Source organism: Gossypium raimondii, chromosome 10 (assembly GCF_025698545.1).
Source record: "Gossypium raimondii isolate GPD5lz chromosome 10, ASM2569854v1, whole genome shotgun sequence".
NCBI lineage: Eukaryota > Viridiplantae > Streptophyta > Magnoliopsida > Malvales > Malvaceae > Gossypium > Gossypium raimondii.
In genome coordinates this window covers 18,923,565-18,945,346 of record NC_068574.1, presented here as the reverse complement: position 1 = coordinate 18,945,346, position 21,782 = coordinate 18,923,565, and the positions used below count along the sequence as shown (strand labels likewise).

General features: G+C 32.5%; 1 protein-coding gene across 1 annotated transcript; it reads right to left on the bottom strand.

Moving 5' to 3' along the window:
* Nucleotides 1–2,197: 2,197 nt before the first annotated feature.
* On the bottom strand, nt 2,198–6,034 carry LOC128033898 (uncharacterized). Its single transcript, XM_052622392.1, has 7 exons — nt 5,894–6,034; nt 5,189–5,239; nt 4,642–4,904; nt 3,744–4,088; nt 3,355–3,420; nt 2,640–2,797; nt 2,198–2,532 (listed from the first exon to the last, which is right to left on the bottom strand). The coding sequence occupies exons 1-7, from the start codon at nt 6,032–6,034 to the stop codon at nt 2,198–2,200; spliced, it is 1,359 nt and encodes a 452-aa protein (XP_052478352.1).
* Between the last annotated feature and the right edge of the window lie 15,748 nt (nt 6,035–21,782).

Genomic DNA, 21,782 nt, shown 5'->3' with positions numbered 1-21,782 from the left:
TGTTTCCAGAAAAACCTTTGTTTGCGTAAAACTGTCATTTTCGTAAATTGTTTCGAAAACCAGAGCAAGATAGCAAACAATCAAAACCAACAGTCAAAGCCATACAGTCCAGAGACTCCCAAAAATTACAAACTCTCAAATGAACCCAGAATTTTAAAATACCAAAAACCCAAAGGCAATTTTAACTAGTGGTCACCGCCGAGCCTCCGTCGTAACGACCCACCTATGTCCGAGGGTTACATGTACTAAACAGACAAACATATCTGAGTTTTCATCAACTCAATGTGTAACCCAACAGAGATAGACATGCAAATGTATACAGTATTCTTATTTGCAAAACATATACAAATACAGACGTAAGTCTTTAGCAGAAACAAATCTTAGAATAAGATAATCCAAACAGATATAAAGAATCCTACCCGCATCCTCTACACATCATCTCCGTGCATCCCATCGCACCATGTGGGGTTAAAAACACCCACCCATTCTTACACACCATATAGTGTCGATGCGACACATGAAAAATAATATGAAGTCAAGCTGCTAGAATATGGGCGAAAGGTCGCCGTACAAATCACTTCTTCCGCATATACAAATCTCACCCTAAACACAAATACAGAATACAGATACAGAAATAACAAATTTAACATGCTTAACATGCTCGTATATGGATAACATACATACTTAAATAGTACAGTCAAACATACATATCAGTTACCCACTCAGATTAGATTATCAGAATATCAGATCACATAAAAAGGGTTTGATTAGCCCTTATCGATCCTACGAGAGGCCCATAGTCGATCGGAACAACCCGTGCGACCCTAGGGAAAATTTTAGAATTTTTGGCTCACACGCCCAATTTGGCCTTGCCCGTGTGGCCCACATAGCCTGGCTCAAAGCCCATACGCTCGTGTGGCATACTCGTGTGGGCCCACACGTCAAATTCGGCCTAGCTTGTGTGGCCCACACGGCCACACTCTTGTCGTCACACAACAAGGCACATACTCGTGTGGCATCGACAGTCTCCTTTTTTGGCTTTCGTCGAACCTCAATTTCTCGTGTTATCTCCACACACCTAGTTCGTTTTTGATGCCATAGTAATCCTGAGACCACCAGAACCTAGAAATAGTATTACCACAACCAATTAACAACAAATTAACAACCAATTACGAATTTAACATTGTAAAATCGAATCGCGCAAACACACTTAACGCGATAAGAACTACCCCTATTGCGGTTTATGCTGTTGGAGCGAAATTCCCAGGTTCACCAACTACTCCTACTCAATACATCATAGAAAATCAATCTCCCTTACTTCACACCATTTAGAAATTCAAATGAAAAGAATAAACCCAACAGCTTACAGAAATCGAAACCTACAGACAAGTGAAATCCCTACTTACCCAACTGCACATAAAACACTGAAATTCTGGATTACAATGAGAAGAAAGCAAAAAGGGTGAACAAAATTAAAGGAGAACCGCAAAAACAAAAAATACAGAGAAGGGAAAAAAGAAAAACGTCAGACAGAGGAGGAAAGCAGAATTGACGTCAGAAAATATTTGGGAAGAGGGAGAAAAATAATAAAAATTAAAAATTACAATAAAAAATCCCATAATCCCCCAATTTTAGGTATAATCTCCTATTAACCCAATCCCAACTACCCACTCTCTCATCCACTTACACAGACTTCCAAACCCATCCAAACTTTTTCAGACAACTAAGACAAAAATTAACATCCACACTCGCACGAGGATTCGAACACAAGACCTCTAGTAAGCTAACTCCTAACCACTTGAACTAGCAAGCTCATTCTGATATGAGTTTACAAACAATATAACATAAGCCTATCCAGTAGGGATAAGGCTAGGATCAAACATAACAAAATTTCTAGAGAGTGGAACTTGAACCTAAGACCTCAAACACACAATTAGAACACTTAGCAACTGAAGCATTTACTCATTTATGTGTTAGGATTTACAGAAACATAAATAAATTATTCAGGGTGTTACAACTCTACTTCTTAAAAGAAATTTCAGCCTCGAAATTTACCTGATCTGAATAGATAAGGATACTGCTGACACATCGAGTCCTCAGGTTCCCATGTAGCTTTCTTAGTGCCATGATTCTGCCACAGAACCTTAACTAATGGGATTGACTTCCTACTCAGAACCTTAATATCTCGATCTAAAATCTAAACTGGCTCCTCCTCAAATGTCAAGTCCGGTCTAACCTCGATCTCCTCAACAAAGACAACGTACAATAGATCAGATCGATATCGCCTCAACATTGAGACGTGAAACACATCATGGATACGGTCTAACTTTGGAGGTAGCTCTAACTGATAAGTAACTGGTCCCACAAGCTTCAGAATCTGATACAGTACAATAAACCTAGGGCTTAACTTGCCCTTACGACCAAACTGCAGAACTTTCTTCCATGGAGATACCTTAAGGAATACGAAATCACCCACAAAGTATTCGATATCCCTCACTTTCAGATCCGTATAAGACTTTTGTCTATCAAAAGCTGTCTTAAGATGATCCCAAATCAGTCTAACATTATCTTTAGTCTCGAAAACCAACTAGGACCCAAAACCCATCGTTCACCCAACTTAGTCCAACATAGCAGAGTACGACACTTGCGACCATATAGAGCCTCGTAAGGTGCCATTTGGATGCTAATCTGGAAACTATTGTTGTAGGCGATCTCAGTTAACAGTAAAAAATCCTCCCAACTCCCTCGAAAGTCAATCACACAACTCTGAAGCATATACTCCAGTATCTGAATCACCCTATCAGATTGACCATCGGTATGAGGATGGAACGCAGTACTGAAGTCTAATCTCAAACCTACAGCTTTGTGGAGTTTATTCCAAAACTGAGAAGTGAAGCGAGAATCCCTATCAGTGATTATCAAAATTGGAACCCCATGTAGTCTTAAAATTTTAGAAATGTAGAGCTTTACTAACTTTTCTAGAGAATAGTCCGTCCGAATCAAAATAAAATGGGCAGACTTGGACAATTAATCCACGATAACTCAAACAGAATCCTTCCTAGTGGGTGTTAAAGGCAACCCACTAACGAAGTCCATCGTCACACGTTCTCATTTCCATAAAGGAATCTTCATGGGTTAGAGCAAACCTGAAGGCAACTGGTGCTTAGCCTTAACTTGTTCGCATGCCAGACAACGATAAACGAAATCTGTTGCCTCTCGTTTCAAAATTGACCACTAGTATAGTTCACAGAGATCCCGATACATTTTATTACCACCGAGATGCATAGCATAAGGGCTACTATACGCTTCCCTCAAAATTGATTGTCTCAGATCAGAATCGTTTGGTACACAAACCGGTCCTCAGAAACACAAAACTCCACCATTACATAGTCCAAAATCAGATGTGTTGCCACTCTCAACCTGAAAAAATCGCAAAACCAGAGACTCATCCCCTAATTACTTTTCTCAAATCTGCCCAATCCAAGTCGGATTAACTTGCAACTCGGCTAACAGACCCCCATCATCAAACAAACTGAGACGAGCGAACAATGCCCCATATTAGTCAACGTTCTACGAGTGAAAGCATCGGCCACAATATTTGCCTTATCGGGATGATACTTTATCGTGTAGTCATAATCCCTAAGCAGCTTAAGCCATCGACGCTATCTAAGATTCAACTCTTTTTGAGTAATGAGGTACTTGAGGCTCTTGTGATCGATGTAGATGGATATCTCTCACCATACAGATAGTGCCTCCAGATCTTTAACGCAAACACCACGGCAGCTAGCTCAAAATCATGCGTCGGATAATTCCCCTCATGTGACTTAAGCTGTCGGGATGCATAAGCCACAACCTTACAATCTTGCATCAATACAGGTCCCAAACCAACGTGTGATGCATCACTATACACCATAAACTCCGTACCAGATTCAGGCTGTATCAGAATAGGAGATTGAGTTAGAATAGACTTGAGCTTCTCGATGCTCGATTGTTGCGCATCAGCTGAGACAGAAGGAACATTCTTAAGTAAAAGCTTAGTTAGAGGAGCTACAATCAGTGATAACCCCTCAACAAACCTCTGATAGTAACTGCAGGTCTCAAAAAGTTCTTAGGCTGTTTCTAATCAAGCACAACCTCAATCTTCCTAAGATCAACTCGGATTTCTTCAGCAGAAACTATGTGCCCCAAAAATTTTACTTCCCGTAACCAGAATTCACACTTGCTCAACTTAGTATAGAGCTGTTTTTACTCGAAGTATTTGAAACACTACTCTAAAATTCTCATCATGTTCATCCTTAGTCTTAGAGTACACCAGAATATCATCAATGAAGACTACGACAAACTGATCCAAATACGGTTAAAAAATTTGGTTTATTAGATCCATGAATGCTATCGGAGCATTCGTCAAACCGAAGGGTATAACTAAAAACTCATAGTGCCTATAACGAGGCCTAAAAGCCGTCTTATGAATATCAGCTTCCTTAACCCTAAGCTGATGATACTTGGAATGGAGATCTATTTTCAAAAATATCGCAGCCCTACGAAACAGATAAAATATGTCGTCGATCATCAGAAGTGGGTACTTATTCTTCACAGTTAACTTATTCAGTTGCCGATAGTCGATGCACATCCTCATGGTACCATCCTTTTTCTTTACATATAAAACCACAGCCCCTCATGAAACCACGATCCAAAAGTCCTTGAAGTTGAGCCTTAAGCTCTGTAAGCTCTTTTGGTGCCATACGGTATGAAGCGATGGACACCAAAACTGTACCCGGTAAAAGCTCAATACCAAACTTAACTTCTCGATTCGGAGGTAAACCCGGTAGCTCCTCAAGAAAAATATTCAGAAATTCTCTCACTGTTCTAATATCCCCAATAGAAGAATCCCCAAAAACTGAACACTGACATAGGCCAAATATGCCTCACACCTTTTAAAACCAATTTCTCAGCCACTAGAGTGGATATAACATTAGATAGGTAAACTCGACGCTCACCGATCACAACAATTTTCTTATCATCTTTAGTTCTCAAAACGACCCTTTTAGTCGCACAGTCTAGACTAACTCGGTGCTAACTAATCCATACCCAAAATTAATTCGAACTCTCCAAATGGTAGCTCCATCAGATTTGTCGGAAACACAACCCCTTGTACTTCTAACAGGATATTCCTATAAAGTCTATTTACCCGAACAGATTGCCTCAACGGACTCAGTACAATAATCTCACCAGAAGTACACTAAAAAATAATCCCCAAGTTTTCAAAAATAGTACTAGCTACATAGGAGTGTGTAGAACCTATGTTTATCAAAGCAGTATGTGGAGCATCAAAAATTAAAAACGTACCCGTGATCACATCAAGGGCGTCTCTGTGATCTCTGTGTCAAGCGGCATAAACCAATATAGGCTGCCTCACCTCAGTCTGATTAGTACATCTACCCGGTGCTCTCTGTCCTCGGCCCATACCATTACCATCCCTAGTCGGTCTTCGGCCCCGAGGTGGCTATTGTACTGCCCTCTGAGGTTAAACAAAAATCAGTCCTGAAGCTTGTATCTAATTAGTATGATGTGAGCACTCTCTAATCTGATGCTCTAATGACCTACATTGTAGACAAGCCCCTAATCTTCTCCAACACTCGCCCGTATGGCGCCTACCACAACCACTATATAGCTAAACCCCAGTAGAAGATACTAGAACTCCCACTCTAGAAGGCCCATCAAGTCTAACCCATTTCTTAGGTCTCTGAATAGAACTTGAAGGATCCGAATACCTCTTATTCTTGCCTCTCAATCGGTCTCAATTCTGGCACTCCACATGTTTAACTTTTTTGGCGATCTTCACCTTATTTACTAAAACAGTAAACTCTCGCTCCCTCTGTAGAGCTATCAATACCTTCAAACTATCCCCCAAGTCGTCCTCGAAACGAACACATTTCTCATACTTTGATGCCACCTTGCCTTGAGCATAACGACACAATCTTAGAAATTCGACCTCATGCTCGGCCACTAACTTATCACTTTGCGTAAGATTCATGAGCTCACGCCTACGAGCATCAACATAGCTCGCGCCCACATATTTTCCTTAGAAGACAGTCTTAAAGTAGTCCCAGTTCAGATGATCTGGTTGAGTACCCTCCTCAACCGATAACCACCATTAATAAGCTTCGTTGCGAAGTAAATAAACTGCACCCTTCAGTTTTTACTCAGGAATGCAGTCAATGTCATTTATTATCCTCACTATGACCTCCAACCAATACTCAGCCACAGTAGAGGCGACTCGTGTGACGCCCCTAAACAGCTTAGCTCTATTTGACTGGATTCGTTTAGTTACTGACCCACGACCCTCAGATCCAGAATAGGGTCCAACGACCCTTTCTAAAACCTAGCCAAGTGGCTTTGAGACCCAGTCTCAGTAGCAGGTGAAACCGGTGTCTCACTTGTATCTAGATTCGGTATACTACCCAAAGAAGAAAACTCAGCTCGAGTCCCTTTATGACGCCCGCCGCGCCCACGAATACCTCGACCACTTGTGCTCACTGTAGTTTCAGTTTAATCTACATTACAAAATTTTATGCATCAGTTTCAGTGTTTATTACCAGATGTTTTATGCATCAGATATCAAAAATTCAGAATGTTTCAGAAGTTTAGTCTCTAACTAACTCAGTACAATTTTAGAGAGTTCTAACCACAGTATTTTCTAAGTTTAGTAGTACTTAGAAGATCGACACCGGAGACTCGGTGTACCACATACTTACTTAAAAAGAAACAATTTTTTGTTTACAAACCAGTCCTTTTTCAATCCCAATTTTGGAACCCAAAATTCACAGCTCGAGTTTTGTAACCTGGCTTTGATACCACTAAATATAACACTCTAAACCTGACCTAGACGTTATGACCAAATCTAAGAGTGTTACGAAGAAGGGTTTTGAAACTATTTTGATTTCGACACAAACCTTATAAAGTTACTTGTTATAAAGTGTCCAAATTTTACAAAACATATTCATTTACTGGTTTATTACGAAAATCGCTGTGAGTTTATTCATTCGCAAAAACATCATTTTCAGTGAAAATCTTAAAAGTCATTATATTTTAGAAACCCAGTTCATGTTTCTAGAAAAACCTTTGTTTGCGTAAAATTATCATTTTCGTAAATCTTTTTGAAACCAGCCCAAGACAGTCAACAATCAAAACCAAAACCAACAGTTAACACCATACAACTCAATGAGTCCCAAAAGTTACAAACTCTCAAATGAATCCAGAATTTTAAAATGCCGAAAACCCAAAGGAAATTTTAACTAGTGGTCAGCGTTGAGCCTCCGTCGTAACAACCCGCTTATGTCTAAGGGTTACCTGTAGAAAACAGAAAAATAGATGTGAGTTTTCATAAAATTAGTGTGTAACCCAATGGAGATAGACATGCAATGTACATAGTATTCTTATCTGCAGAACATATACAAATATGGACCTAAGTCCTTAGCAGATACAGATATCAGAATTAGATAATCCAAACAGTTATACAGAATCCTACCCCTGTCCTCTACACACCATCTTCGTCTATCCCATCACACCATGTGGGGTTAAAAACAACCACCCATCCTTACACACTATATAGTGTCGATGAGACACATAACAGGTAATATGGAGACAAGTTGGTAATTCTTCTGCTACACGGTGAGTCACTAGTATCTGATTTGCTCTTTTTAATCTATTTGGTTAATTTTTAGATTTTGCACTTGTAGTTCGGCTTTTTCTATGGTTTTTTGTTCTGGGTTGGTTTTGTTTGTTGATCGTTTCAAAATTTGAGTTTTTTTGTTGTCTGATCTACTTTTCCTTTTGGGTTTGATCTTGATTGGAATTTGGGAACTAGGACAATGTAGCTAGTTTTTATTTTTTCCGTTGGTTTTTTGTTGTGTTATTTTCTATCATTCTAAAAGTTATTGAAAGTTTAGGAGGTTGGATATATATTTTTTAATGCCAAATTCAACAAAATAGAATGTTTTAATCAAAGAAATAATTTTGTACCATTGTTCTTTCTCTTTTTTATTTTGTATCATTCTTTGTTATGTTGTGCATGCTCATTTCTAGCAGTAACAATCTTTTGAATCTAGTATGGGTTTGAAAAACATTAAAACAATTGCCATGATTTCATCTTATAATTTGATTAGATGATTAGATGCTTTGTATTGTATCTGAAATTTCACTTTTTGTTTTCCAGCTTCTCTCATTGGTGTTCTTAAGAGCAATGTAAATTGTAATACAATGATACCCTCTAATTATATCATGTGAAAGTTTTTATCCATTCAACATGTATTGTGATAATTTTCCTGAAATATTTGCATGTTAAGACTTGTTGCATTTTAAATTGATTTTGGAGATTTACATTAGATGATGATTTGTGATTATATCTGCCTTATTTATTGAATTTGTTGTAGATTTCGACTGTATGGAAAAATTCCTATAAAGGGGGGCATTAGAGACCTTATGTAAACAAGTCTTATAAAGTTATGAATTCATATTCCCTTTATTCTATTGTAAGTAGTTCATGAAAGTTTTATGTTGCTTTGTTGCCTTATTTATAAATATGTATATGTATTTATGCATATATTAGAAAAATAAAAGGGGAAGAGATACTAGGCAGTTAATAACTAGGTCGTCTGATCTGCTCATTTCTTTAACTATGTTTATATAGGTTATTCCAAAAGGACAAGGAAGAGAAGCACACTGTGACCACGTTGTGAATGCAAGTTCTTTTTTCGATATGTTGTCATTGAGTTGCTGTAATTTTTCAAAAAGTTGAAGCATTTTTCATTTTATATTGTTAGTGGTATATTCTAACCAAGTTGATCAACAGAGTTAAATGTTTGAATTTCACTCAGAAAAACTTAAAATAGGGCTAACATTGATAGAGTTTTATTCTTCAAATTTGATATTGATTCTAAAAGTTAGTGAGCTATTCAATTAGCCTCATATCATTAAAGATAAAATCAAGCTTATACACTTGGTGACAGAGAGATTTGTTATTAAGTCAATAGCTCAATTATATACATGTATGAGCAAGACTTGGCTTCCCTACATTCCTAGTAAGGATGAGTTTCAATTGGAAGTTCATTCTTTCTAAATCAAATTTTATAATAAAAACAACTTTTAGTTAATTTTATTTGATAAATTGAAAAAAATAAATATTGAATAACTAAAGCTTGATTCTACATTTGCTTAAAAGAGAAGAAGCATGAATCGCTTTTATTAGGTTTTTGAAGTCGTAATATATTATTTTGTAGTGATTTTACAACTAATGAGATTTTATGCAATAGAAGATGACACGAAGGTCCATTAGTAAGACACTTTGGGATAATGTGGTCAAAAAGTAAAATATTGTTGGTTGAATGAAATAAATTTATTTAAACTACTAAATATTCCTAAAGTTTTAATTTGGAATATTATATTAAGAGGTACTTAAAATGGTAAGTGTTGAATACAATTATGTGTTTGGAATGGGTATACTCAAAATTTTTAAAAAAATTAAAATTGTGAGATGAATTAACTAGACCTATAATAAAATAACTTTTATTGATAAAATAGTACAAAATTAAATAATTGTATTAATTAATTTTGACTATATTGGTTGGACCTTTTCTTTAAAAGAGAACAATTTTTATTTTATTTTTAAATTAAAGTAAATTAATTAATTATATAATTAAATAATAGTTGATTTTAAATGATTTACTAAACCAGTTTTAAACTAGTATTAAAAATGAAAGGGAAGTGGTGGTGGATAAAATTAAATAAATAATCATATTTCATAATAATTAATTAATTAATTTTTAATGATTTAATTAAATAATCATATTTCATAATAATTTTATGAATAATTAATTAATTTTCGATTAATTATATTTATATTTACTTTTATTATCCATATATCTACTTATTTATGATTAATTCATATAAATTTTATTATTATAAAATTTTATATATTTATTATATCAAATATTAAAATAATTTTATATTGAATAATAATTTAAAAATATATTTATAATAATTATCTAATTATTTTATCATTATATAAAATAAAACTTATGCAATTATTATATAATCATAAAAATCATAAAAGATTTATTTTGTATATAAAGTTAATTGCCTACTTTTCATAACAAATAAAAGAAAAAAGAAACTGCTTCATTTCGTACTAACCACACCAGTGTGGTTAAATATAAAGGACATTAACTAGGCAATGGCTGAATATAAAGGACATTAATTTGTCAAGAAGAAAGGACTTTCTGTACTCCATCATTAGTTTTGTCTAAATGGTATATAGTTGTAATGATAATTAGACATGTACAAAGTTTTCTTTATGCACTGTGTTCTTAATTGCATCTTCAACCTTAAAAACTTGTTTGCCAGTCCAATTCCATGTTAGAAAATTGCTCATTAATTTATTGTCAACTTTAGGCTTCAAGAACTACGAAATGGATAAGAGTTGATGAATTTGTCAAGAGTAAGCAACGACTATCGAAATGGAGTACAAACTTTTCTAAATTTTGCATTTCAAAATGCAAGTCAAGAGAATATGATTCTTTGCCCGTGTAAGAAGTGTGACAACATTAATTGACATATTCGTGAAGTTGTCTACGAATATCTAATTGTTGATGGTTTTATTCGGATGTATAAAAAATGGATTTTCCATAGAAAGTGTACACCTCATAGAACCTTTTCAACAATTAATCCAGCTTGTCCTCATAATGCTCACCATCAGTCTGTTAGAAAAGATGACATGGAATGTATGTTGCGGGATGCATTTAATATGCACAGTCATGGTTTGCAATCGTTTCCACTTGAAATTATTGCATCCGATGATTGTGATATTGGTGGAAATGCTTTTATCGAAATGGGAAGAAGTGCACCTGATGAAGAGCCAAATGGAGAAGCGGCGAAGTTCTACAAGTTACTTAATGAAATGAATGAAGAACTTTATGAGGGATCGAAATTTTCAAAACTGTTCTTCTGCATTTGTCTTTTTCACTTAAAATGTTTGGGAGGGTGGACTGGAAACTCTTTTATGCTGCTGTTAGAGTTTTTGAAGGATATGTTTTCCTTTACAAAAATCTCTCAGTCATGCAAAGTTATGAAGAAACTGGTAAAGATTTAGGCATTGGGTACAATAAAATTCATAGTTGCTTAAATGACTGCATGTTGTATTAGGGTGATCAGAAAAACCAATAGTCTTGTTATGTTTGCGGTAAATCTCGTTGGATGAATAGGAATGTAGAAGATGTGAATGAGGATAAAGGTGAAGCACATTCAAGAAAGAAGTCAGTAATGATTTTGCGATATTTTCTACTAATACCAAGGCTTCAAAGGCTTTTCATGTCATCAAAGACATCTGAGTCTATGAGGTGGCATCATGATCAACGAACCGGTGATGGATTATTAAAGCATTTTATGGATTCTTTAGCTTGGAAATAATTTGACAGTAAATTTCTAAGTTTTGCAAGCGGTCCTCCGAATGTAAGGCTCGGGCTAGTATCTGATGGATTTAATCATTTTAAAATCACGAGCACTTCGTACAATACTTGGCCTTTAGTGCTTGTTCCTTACAATTTCCCTCCATGGATTTGCATGAAGCAATCCTCTTTTATCTTATCTATGATTATCCCTAGAGAGAAAGGTCTCGGGAATGATATTGACATTTATATGCAACCACTTATTGAAGAGTTGAAACAGTTATGGGTGGGTGTTGAAACATATGACGTCTTGAGAAAGGAGAACTTTTATTTATGTGTAGCTTTGTTGTGGACTATTAATGATTTCCTGGATTATGTCAATTTATCTGGTAGGAGTCCCAAAGGGCGTTATGCTTGTCCTTGTTGTGCTGCACAAACATGTTCGAAGTGGTTATATAATTGAAAGAAGTTCTCTTATATGGGGCATCTTCGTTGGTTAGATGGAAATCATAGATTTAGATTGTAAATGACTCTATTTGATGGTACTGAAGAGTTCAAAGTTGCTCCTGAGCAGACCATTAGATCTGAAATCTTGTTCATGTTAAAAGATATCAATTTCAGTTATGGAAAGATGAATCAACCATTCAACACGCAAAAAAAAGAGAAGACCGAGGGAGGCGTATGTTGGCGATGTTGATCTGCAGAGTGATGATGAATATCATGAAGAGGATGATCTTAATGAGGCGGACTTATGGAAACAAAGAAGTATTTTTTTGAGTTGCCTTATTGGGAGCATCACATTTTGCGACACAATCTTAATGTCATGCATATTGAAAACAATATTTGCGAGAAAATCATCGGAATAATTCTCAATGCCGATAGAAAATTGAAAGACAATCTTAAGAGTCGACTTGATCTAGTTGACATAGGAATTCGGTGTGATATTCATCCCCAATTACTTCCGAATGGAAAATCTCAGTTTTCGCCTTCTATTTTTGCAATGTCGAAGAAAGAAAAAGAAATGTTCTGCACGGTGTTGAAGGATATAAAGGTTCCAAATGCGTATGCATGATTATTACATCTTGATGCAAGATTTACTGCCAATTGCTTTACGGTGTTGTATGTCAAAAAAGGTGACGTCTTATATAATTGAACTATCTAATACAATGAAAGCTATTTGTGGCAAAGTTTTGATTGTTGAAGAACTTAAGAAAGTACAAGATCGAGCCGCCTTGACTTTATACAACTTGGAGAAGATATTTCCACTTTCGTTCTTTACTATTATGGTGTACTTACTAATCCATCTCCCTCATGAAGCAAAACTTGGTGGATCGGTTTTCTATCGGTGAATGTATCCTATAGAGAGGTGCTAATTTATTTGCAAAGTTTTCATTCATTCATAAATAGACCTTTAATTACAACTTTTGATAATGTTGTATATGGTGTTTAGGTTTCTATGCAAATTGAAGTCTTATTGTCGTAATAAACGTTATCCAGAAGGATCAATTACTGAAGGTTACTTAGCAAAGGAGTGTATGACTTTCTGCTCTAGATATTTAGAAGATGTTGAAACAAGACTGAATACACCAAGTAGAATTGCTGGGCTCACTAATCATAGCCTAACTGAAACTTATCTATTTCGAAGTTATGGACAAACCAATCGGTAAATTTGAAATTGCATACTTAGATGATAGATCTTGGATACAAGCACATTAATATGTTCTTTTTCACCACGATTCAATTGAACCATTACGCAAGTAAGTTCTAAAATTTGATAAATATTCATCTTTTTCATTTGTTTATCTTCTAACTAAGCAATCCACTTTTTAACATAGTGAGTACAAATAAGTCTTGAGATCTCGTTCATGCTCTTGAAGATTACAACATCGAGAGATTCATAAGTTATTCACAGAATCTTTTCATGAATTGTTAGGGCAGACGAAATGCAACTGAAGCTTTCAATGACAAATAATAACTTTTTTTATAACATTATAATTAATCAATTTACTTTCAATTCAATAGATTTGGAGTGGAAAGGACGTCAATGAAGAAGTTAAATGGCTTTCCCAAGGTCTGAATAGAGTAGTAAAAAGTTATAATGCCTTCCTCATTAATGGATTCAGGTTTCATACAAAATCTTGCAAAAGATTGAGGAGGACTCAAAATTGTGGAATAGTTGTTAATTCTTCAATTACAAGTTATGCTAGTTCTAGGGACAGTAATCCTGTTGAGGGAAATGTGAAGTATTACGGACTTCTTACGGACATTATTGAGTTAGATTACTATGGCAAACGAAAGGTTGTCCTATTTCGATGTGATTGGGCTGATGTTAATACTGTTCGCGGAATTAAAAAAAGATCAATTTGGTTTTACAATGGTGAACTTCTCTCGGTTAATTCACATTGGACAATAATTGATAGACGAGCCGTATGTATTTTCTTCTCAAATCAAACAAGTTTTTTACTCGAAAGATCCAACTAATGAGGGTTGGTACGTTGTACTCCGTAACACCCCTAGAGACTTGTTTGACATGGGCAATGGAAGTAGAGATGACATCGACAAAAGATCAGAAACTTTACATTTTCTAGAACAAAACTTAAATGAAACTATCCCTAGTACTAGTACACAATTTCAATGGGTTCGCCAGGATGTGGATGAAGATATTTATGAATCATGATGTAGTAAGATTTTACGAGTTTTTAATTATATGTAATATTATAATTTAAATCTTGATCTTGTTAAATATTTCAACTATTTTATATGTACTATTATTATTGTAATTAGTTACTAACATTTCAACTATTTCATATGTATTGTAGATAATATGTCTAGAAGAAGATTGTGAGATCTAAGTATTATTCAAAATCCTCCAACTTTGGAAAAAAACAAATAGTGATCAACAGACTGCTATTGGATCTTTGAATGTTCCGAATATAGTTGACAAACCTGTAGAAATTCAAAGTAATGTTAACTTTAATTTACATGCATGTTGACTTTTATTATTGATTTTTGTTTCAAATTATTATATTCATATACCATTTTTTTAATTGAAAGTGGTGGGAGGCGCAAAACTCGAAGACGTAGCTATTAAAGGATTTATACGATCTAGAAACAGTCATGGTCAGCCTATTGGATCAGAAGCTCGACTTTTAGTAGGATACTTGGGCATTATAGCACAAAATGCCAATCTGTGGCCAATCAACTACGAGTCATGGTATCATATGCCTGATAGTAACAAAAGTCAAGCTCTCGATAATATTAAGGTAATAATGTGAATGTAATTTATAATACTTTGGTTTAAGTTTCATTTATTAACATGAATGTAATTTATAATACTTTGGTTTAAGTTTCATTTATATTTACTTTCTAAATATGTGTTATTTGTAGGTGAGATTTACTTTAGAGGTCTCGGATAATTATGTGAAGAAAGCATTAGGAAAGAAATGGAGAGACCATAAAAGTACTTTAAAGAAGGAATATTTTAAGAAAAATATAAGTCTCGAAGAGAACTTGCGTAATGTCCTACCGGGAATGCTGAGGTACCAATGGAAAGATGCAGTTAGATTTTGGAATTCAAAGAAAGGAGAGGTATTACGTACTTCCAAACTCTTATAATTATTTCGATTTATAGTATTTACTATATGTAATAATAATTTCATAATGTAGGATCGTGAGCGAGTTGGAACTACAAGTAGGCAAAAACAAAAATTCACGCGCACAGCTGGGTCAAAAAGTTTTGCTTGTGTAGCTGATGATAAGGTATTTTGAATTTATTAATTCTGTCAAATATTAATTACCTTCTACTAAATAATATTTTTCCTACTATATTGTAGGAACCATCGTCTGGTCAAAAAGTTAGACGCCTTCAACTTTTTGACATTACACAAAGAAAGAAAGATGGATCTCCTATGACTACTGAAATTGCAGAAATTATGGTATATTCACTTAATAAAATTTGAACTATTTTAAATATTTATAATGGTTTAATTCGTCATTTGTAATGCAAATAATGCCAAGTTATGTTGCATTTGTTTGATATATATTTTGTTTCTAACTCCTTGATTGATTATTAGGAGAAACTAAAGGATAAAAGGGCGGAGTATGAAGCGATCGCTTCAAGTGATAGTTTTGTTAATCTGGATGACATTGATTACCAAATTATTACTGAAGTTTTATGTCCTGAAAGGTATGGTCGGGTTCGATTTCAAGGATCTTTTGTTAACCCAACCCAATATTTTAGATCCATCTCGCAACAATACATGCCTTCGAGGAATCAGGCTCAAGTTGAAGTTTAAAGGTTAAGAGACCAGATGGCTCAGATGCAAGTGAGCATAGTTGAGCAAATTGCTCAACTTAAAGTGGAGGCAGCATCGAGAGAAGTAGAGGCTCAAAGAAAATATGATGAACTCTAGCTACAACTTAAAGTGGAGGCAGCAGTGATGGAAGTAGATGCAACAAGAAAATATGACGAACTCCAACTACAGCTTCAAAATATGATGAAGATGTTTAAGCAGAATCAATCGCAGAATCCGTCATCTTAGACTTTTGTTTTCTTATTGTGAGAAAATCTTAACAATATAACTTTTGAATATAATATATTTTGTTATTTCATTTATTAATTTAGATCATATGCATATTTCTTTCGTGATAGTATCATTGGCATTTGAAGTTTTTGATTGGATTTGATGTTACAGGAAAATATGTTGAAAATTCAGGTTCTATATGAAATAAAATGGGTTGGTAAAATCTGCTAAAGTTAGCGGCGCTTTTACTAGAAACGCCGCTAAAGATCATGTTCTATAATGGTGTTTTTTGTGGCGCTTTGCAAACTGTTTTAAGTGGCGCTTATAGGGCCAAAAAATGTCGCTAAAAACCTGTTTTGTTGTAGTGAAGGAAGTTTTAAGGGTTATTGATAACCTTTATCAAGCTTTGTAACATCGTTCTCAAGATATATTAAATGCCATCAATTTAGTTTCGACAACGAAAGATTTAATTCAAAAGTTGAAAGATGATGGATGAAATGAATTGTTGAAAAATCTGATATCTTTTTGTCAAACTTAGGAGTTGGATTTTCCAGATATGAATGCTTAATACACTGTGTGTTGTAACCGGAACAAGAAGGAAAATGTTACATTAGAGCATCATTATCGAGTGGATATATTTTTTTGCTACAATAGATACTTAGTTGCACGAATTGAAGAGCATATTTAATGAACATGTTGTCAAGCTTCTTACTCTTACTACAACTTTAGATCCCAATGAAATTTTCAAGTTATTTGATATTGATAAAATTTTCATTCTTGTAAACAAGTTCTATCTAGAAGGTTTTTCTTAATAAGAGAAAGAACGTCTCCCATATGAGTTGAAGCATTATGAACTTGATGTATGTAAGCATCCTGATTTGAGAAAAATACCAACACTTTTTAAACTTTGTAGAAGCTTAGTTGAGAGTGGAAAGTCAGTCATGTACCCACTCGTTGATAGATTGATTTGTCTTATATTGACTCTTCCAGTTTCAACTGCATCCTCAGAATGTGCTTTTTCTGCTATGAAGATTGTGAAAACTTGACATTTTAGCAAGATGGAATATGATTTTTTTGAGAAGTTCTTTAGTTGTGTACATTGAGAAAGAAATTGCAGAAAAATTTAATGTAAACGAAATAATTGATGATTTTAGTGAGGTTAAGGATCAAAGAGTACAATTCAAATAAATTTTAAAATTTCTTTCTAGCTTATTTTTATTTGTAAAATTTTTATTTTTTAATTAATTGTTATTGTTCATTATCTCGGTCCCCCTCTTGAAATTTTCTGGCTTCGCCCTTGGAATACACTTGATTAATACCTACAATGTTATGAGAAAAAAAATTGTAATTTGTACATCTCCACAATCTTGAGTTAATATGCAAGTTATTTTTCGAATGCATTCACCTAATAGATTCGATCAAAACGGGAGAAAATCATACTCTTTAGATTATTTTAAATATTTCTTAATTAAAGATATTGTTAAAAATATTGAGATACATGGATATTATCTTTTATTCAATAAGGGTAATTTTATAAAGTAACATTACACCCGAGAAAAGTGTCGAAAGTACCAAACGTGTTAACGTAACTTTCCAAGTTTTAATCAATACTTTCTAATATATACCAAATATTGTAAAATAGATTTCGATAACCCCATTAAATATATGTTCCAAAAAACCACATTGTATTGAAAATATAAAATGTGAAATCACCAAATGCTAGTAGAGTAAAATAAATAAAATATAAGTTTTTTAAATAAACACGCGGTAATATTTAAATTAAAATTTTCGGACTATATATCAAATACTAACCAAATTTTTTTATAAATATATATTTTAGGTGATGATCATTCATGACTCATGTTGAAACCTTTAACGTTAAAAGATGATTCAGATTACCATTTTATATATATATATATATATATATATATATTACTATATTACTATTTGTTGTTGCATGCTACTCAATTTGAAGTTAAAATTAAATTAATATATATTTTTAATATATTACTATATTACTATTTGTTGTTGCATGCTACTCAATTTGAAGTTAAAATTAAATTAATATATATTTTTAACTCTATAAATTCAATTTTAATTCACGTTAAAAGTATATATATATATATATATATAAATATGATGTTGAAAACTATAATTTAAGATATGTATATAATGGACCCACCATACACCAAAAATGATCTGTCAATACTAATAACCCCTGTTTCGGTTGATAGAATTAACTTAAGAAAGAAGAAACTAATAAAATATGATGAATGATTTTATACCTCATTTTGTCCGTTTGGTAAAGGGTCCATTTCTTTCAATCATAACAAAGGTTGTTGAGACTATGGTTAGATGTGTTTATCATCAACGCATCAATAACTTTACTACATCATATCAACTCTAATATATATATATATACACTCTCTTCTGAAAACAATGGTCCACCTTGAAATTTTTTCGGCTTGAATTAAATTATATATTTTACAATAGTAAAATGTATTTTATTATTTTGGAGGTCAAATTATAATTTATCATTATTAATTTAAAATTTTATAAATTATAAAGAGCTAAAATTAAAATTTACCATTGTAAGAGAAACCTTGACCCCTGAATCTCACTACGCTCCGCCACTACATGAAAGCTTATTACAATATAATCAATGTTCCATTTATATATTCCTCAAATAAGGATATGCAACATATTCATATCCAACATATACCAATTTTTCCTAAATTTATTTTATAGTTTCACACACACCAAAAAAAAAACATATTTACTAAGGGTGGATTTAATTAAGACACTCAAAACTAAAAATTTTATGTTTAAAGTAAAAAGGCTATAAATTTTCTATCAATCAAAATAGATTTATCATTTTGGAAATTTACAATATATCTACATATATTTTATCTATATTTATATATTATATATAAAGATTTTAACTGAGTTGGTATCACCCATAATCAAATCACAACTTAGTTATTAAATTACTTTTTTTATTTTAACAAAATAATAAAATTAATTTAGGCATATTTTTATCTTTTATATAAAATCGGTAAAAAATTTATGCTTCTTCGGGGATTTAAATCCAACCAACCACACATATATCAATCGAACTTTGCCATACCAATTAAAGTAACATTTGATTGTTATGTGAATTCTTAATAAATATATTATATAATTATTTTCACCCATATCACGGGATGTTGTAATCTTATTGATAATGTTATCGATTGAGTTAGTGTCACAAGTTAACTTAATATCAACTCAAGAAAATAATAATGTTTTGATAATCTTAATATGATGTATTTACCTATTTAAATTTCTTTTTACTCACAATTTAAACTATTTTTATTTTAATTTCATATATATTGTATATGATTATTATTATTAGTTTCAAATCTTACATGTCAAGTATTTATTGGATGTCATTTATATAAACACACTTAAGCATTCTAAATACATGGTTTTCACACAAATACGCTTGTGATAGAATTTCTAATTATACTTAAAACTTCGAATAAATTGGTGTCACGAACTAACCGAGCATTAATTGAATTGAAAATTATTAAAAAAAAAGCACTCCTTTTATACAACAAATTATAATATTATAGAAGTAATTTTAAACATAACGAGAGTTGAACATATGAAATGTAAATTTTAACCTTTCTATTTTATGCTTGATTTAGTTGTAAATTAAATTTCACTCACCTTATAAATTGGGCATAATCCAATAAATGTGAAGAGTTTGGAGGAAAATGGAACTAAGACCTTAGCTTGCCCTCTTCCCTAAATCCGCTTCTAATTAATCTAATTTTCAAACGATCTATGCTCATTTAATCAACCATTCTATCCTTACAAATATATGCTTTGCATGTATATTCAATTTGCAATATGGGTGTTTTTTTTTCCACCGGAATATCTTTTTTTATATTCATTTAGTAGAAAATAACAAAAAAATATTTTTTTATAAGTAACATAATTTTTAGATAATATATAATTTTCATCGAAATAAATATAAATATAAATATATAAATATTTAATTTTAACTTTTAAAATATTAATATTATAATTTTCAATATTATTAAACGTAAACATTTATATTTAATAATATATAGTAAATCATTAATATAATTTAGAGATAAATCTTAGAATTATACATGAATTTCGGTTTAATGTGCAATTGTATATATGAACTTTAATATGGTGCGATTGTATATGTGAAACCACGATTGTAGTTCAAATGTATACATGAAACTTTAATTTTGATTCAATCATACACATTTAAAGAAATAAATACTTCAATTAATTTTTATATTGAATAAATAAAATTACTTTTGTATGCAATATATAAACATAAAATGGTGTTATATCAATAATAATTTGTGAGAATTTGATCAAATCAAAATTTCATGTAGAAAATATACAAAATCAAAGTTGATGTATATAATTACATATTAAACCAAAGTTCATGTATAGTTTTGAAATCTGTCCTATATAATTTATATTTTTAAAATATATATATAGTAAGTATTTTAGAATTCACTTAAATTCTCTTATATGAGGACTGGGTTATTAATCTTCCCGAAAACCTTCAAACAAGTTGGTGCTAGTTTTTATTGCTTTGGAACTTTTCAGAAGCCTTGGTTGTTGAATAAATCTGAGTTTTGGCTATAAATTAATAATCAGCCCACAAGCAATTGAACAGACAAGTTTGAAGCTTTTTCATGCTTGATTAAAATCAATAATACTTGTTCACATTTTCTGCAGTCATTTGGAGACAAAATCACTAGTTTAAACATATTTCTCATTAGACATTGTACAATTTGAAAAAGTATTATTACTGTAATGGATAATAGAATGAAATCAAACTCCGATTATGATGTTGATTCATTCCAATGACGGCGTGGGATATACAACTCATTGCATGCTTTATCATCATCATATTGGAACTTACTTTTCTTTACCACCAATTTCATCTCTTCTTTTCCTAATTGGTGTTATTTATTTAATAAGTTTTGGGTTTAATGTAATCATAATTATGTTTAAGATATAATGTTTTCATATTAACAATAAATTTTAGTATTTATATTTAGTGGGTTGATTGAATAATCTATCTTTGATGCTTATGAGTGAACTATAAGATGTCACTTGTTAAAAAATTAATAATTATTTTTGTATATATTGATATGGTTGACTAATAATATATTAACTTAAACACTATTAATGTATCAAATATAAACCCTTGATTTTATTACTGTTATCCCTTTTGAATTTGTTCGTAATTGTTCTTATTTTAATTATTAATATTGGACCTACACATCATAAATATGTTAATTAATATTATCATACATATTACCCAATTATTAATTCAAAATCGATTTGTTGATTAAGCCTTAGTTCAATTTGTACCATTCTTATTGTAGAAACTAAAAGAACATGGGTTTGAGCACGCTTAAGTGTGTTTTTCTCCTATTTAAGAGTTGTGGAGGAGTTATAGATAGAAGTAGGTTTTATATTAAAACAAATCTAAATTTTATTTCTTTTGGTACATTCCTCACAAAATCATAGAATAGAAAAGAGGACTAGAAAGACAAAACATCAAAAAGATTAGGGCTAGTTAAAGGAGATTTTCGAGTTCGCAGCCCTTGTTGAAATACCAAAATCCCACATCTAAAATATACGAGGTTGTGGAGAGTACTATAAATAGAGGTGGTTTCTCCACCTTTAAATCATTCCAAATTTTTTTCATTTTCTTCATAAGGAAATTTTTCTCCAACCTATTTGTAATTTTTCACTTATATCTGTTACAATGCAA

Coding starts and splice junctions, on each gene's coding strand:
- LOC128033898 (XM_052622392.1), bottom strand. CDS start 6,034: ATGAATCTTACGCAAAGTGATAAGTTAGTGGCCGAGCATGAGGTCGAA. Junction 4,089..4,641: donor ATATGTAAAGAAAAAGGATG/GTACCATGAGGA, acceptor TGAGACCTGCAG/TTACTATCAGAGGTTTGTTG. Junction 3,421..3,743: donor AAGATCTGGAGGCACTATCT/GTATGGTGAGAG, acceptor CGATTTTTTCAG/GTTGAGAGTGGCAACACATC.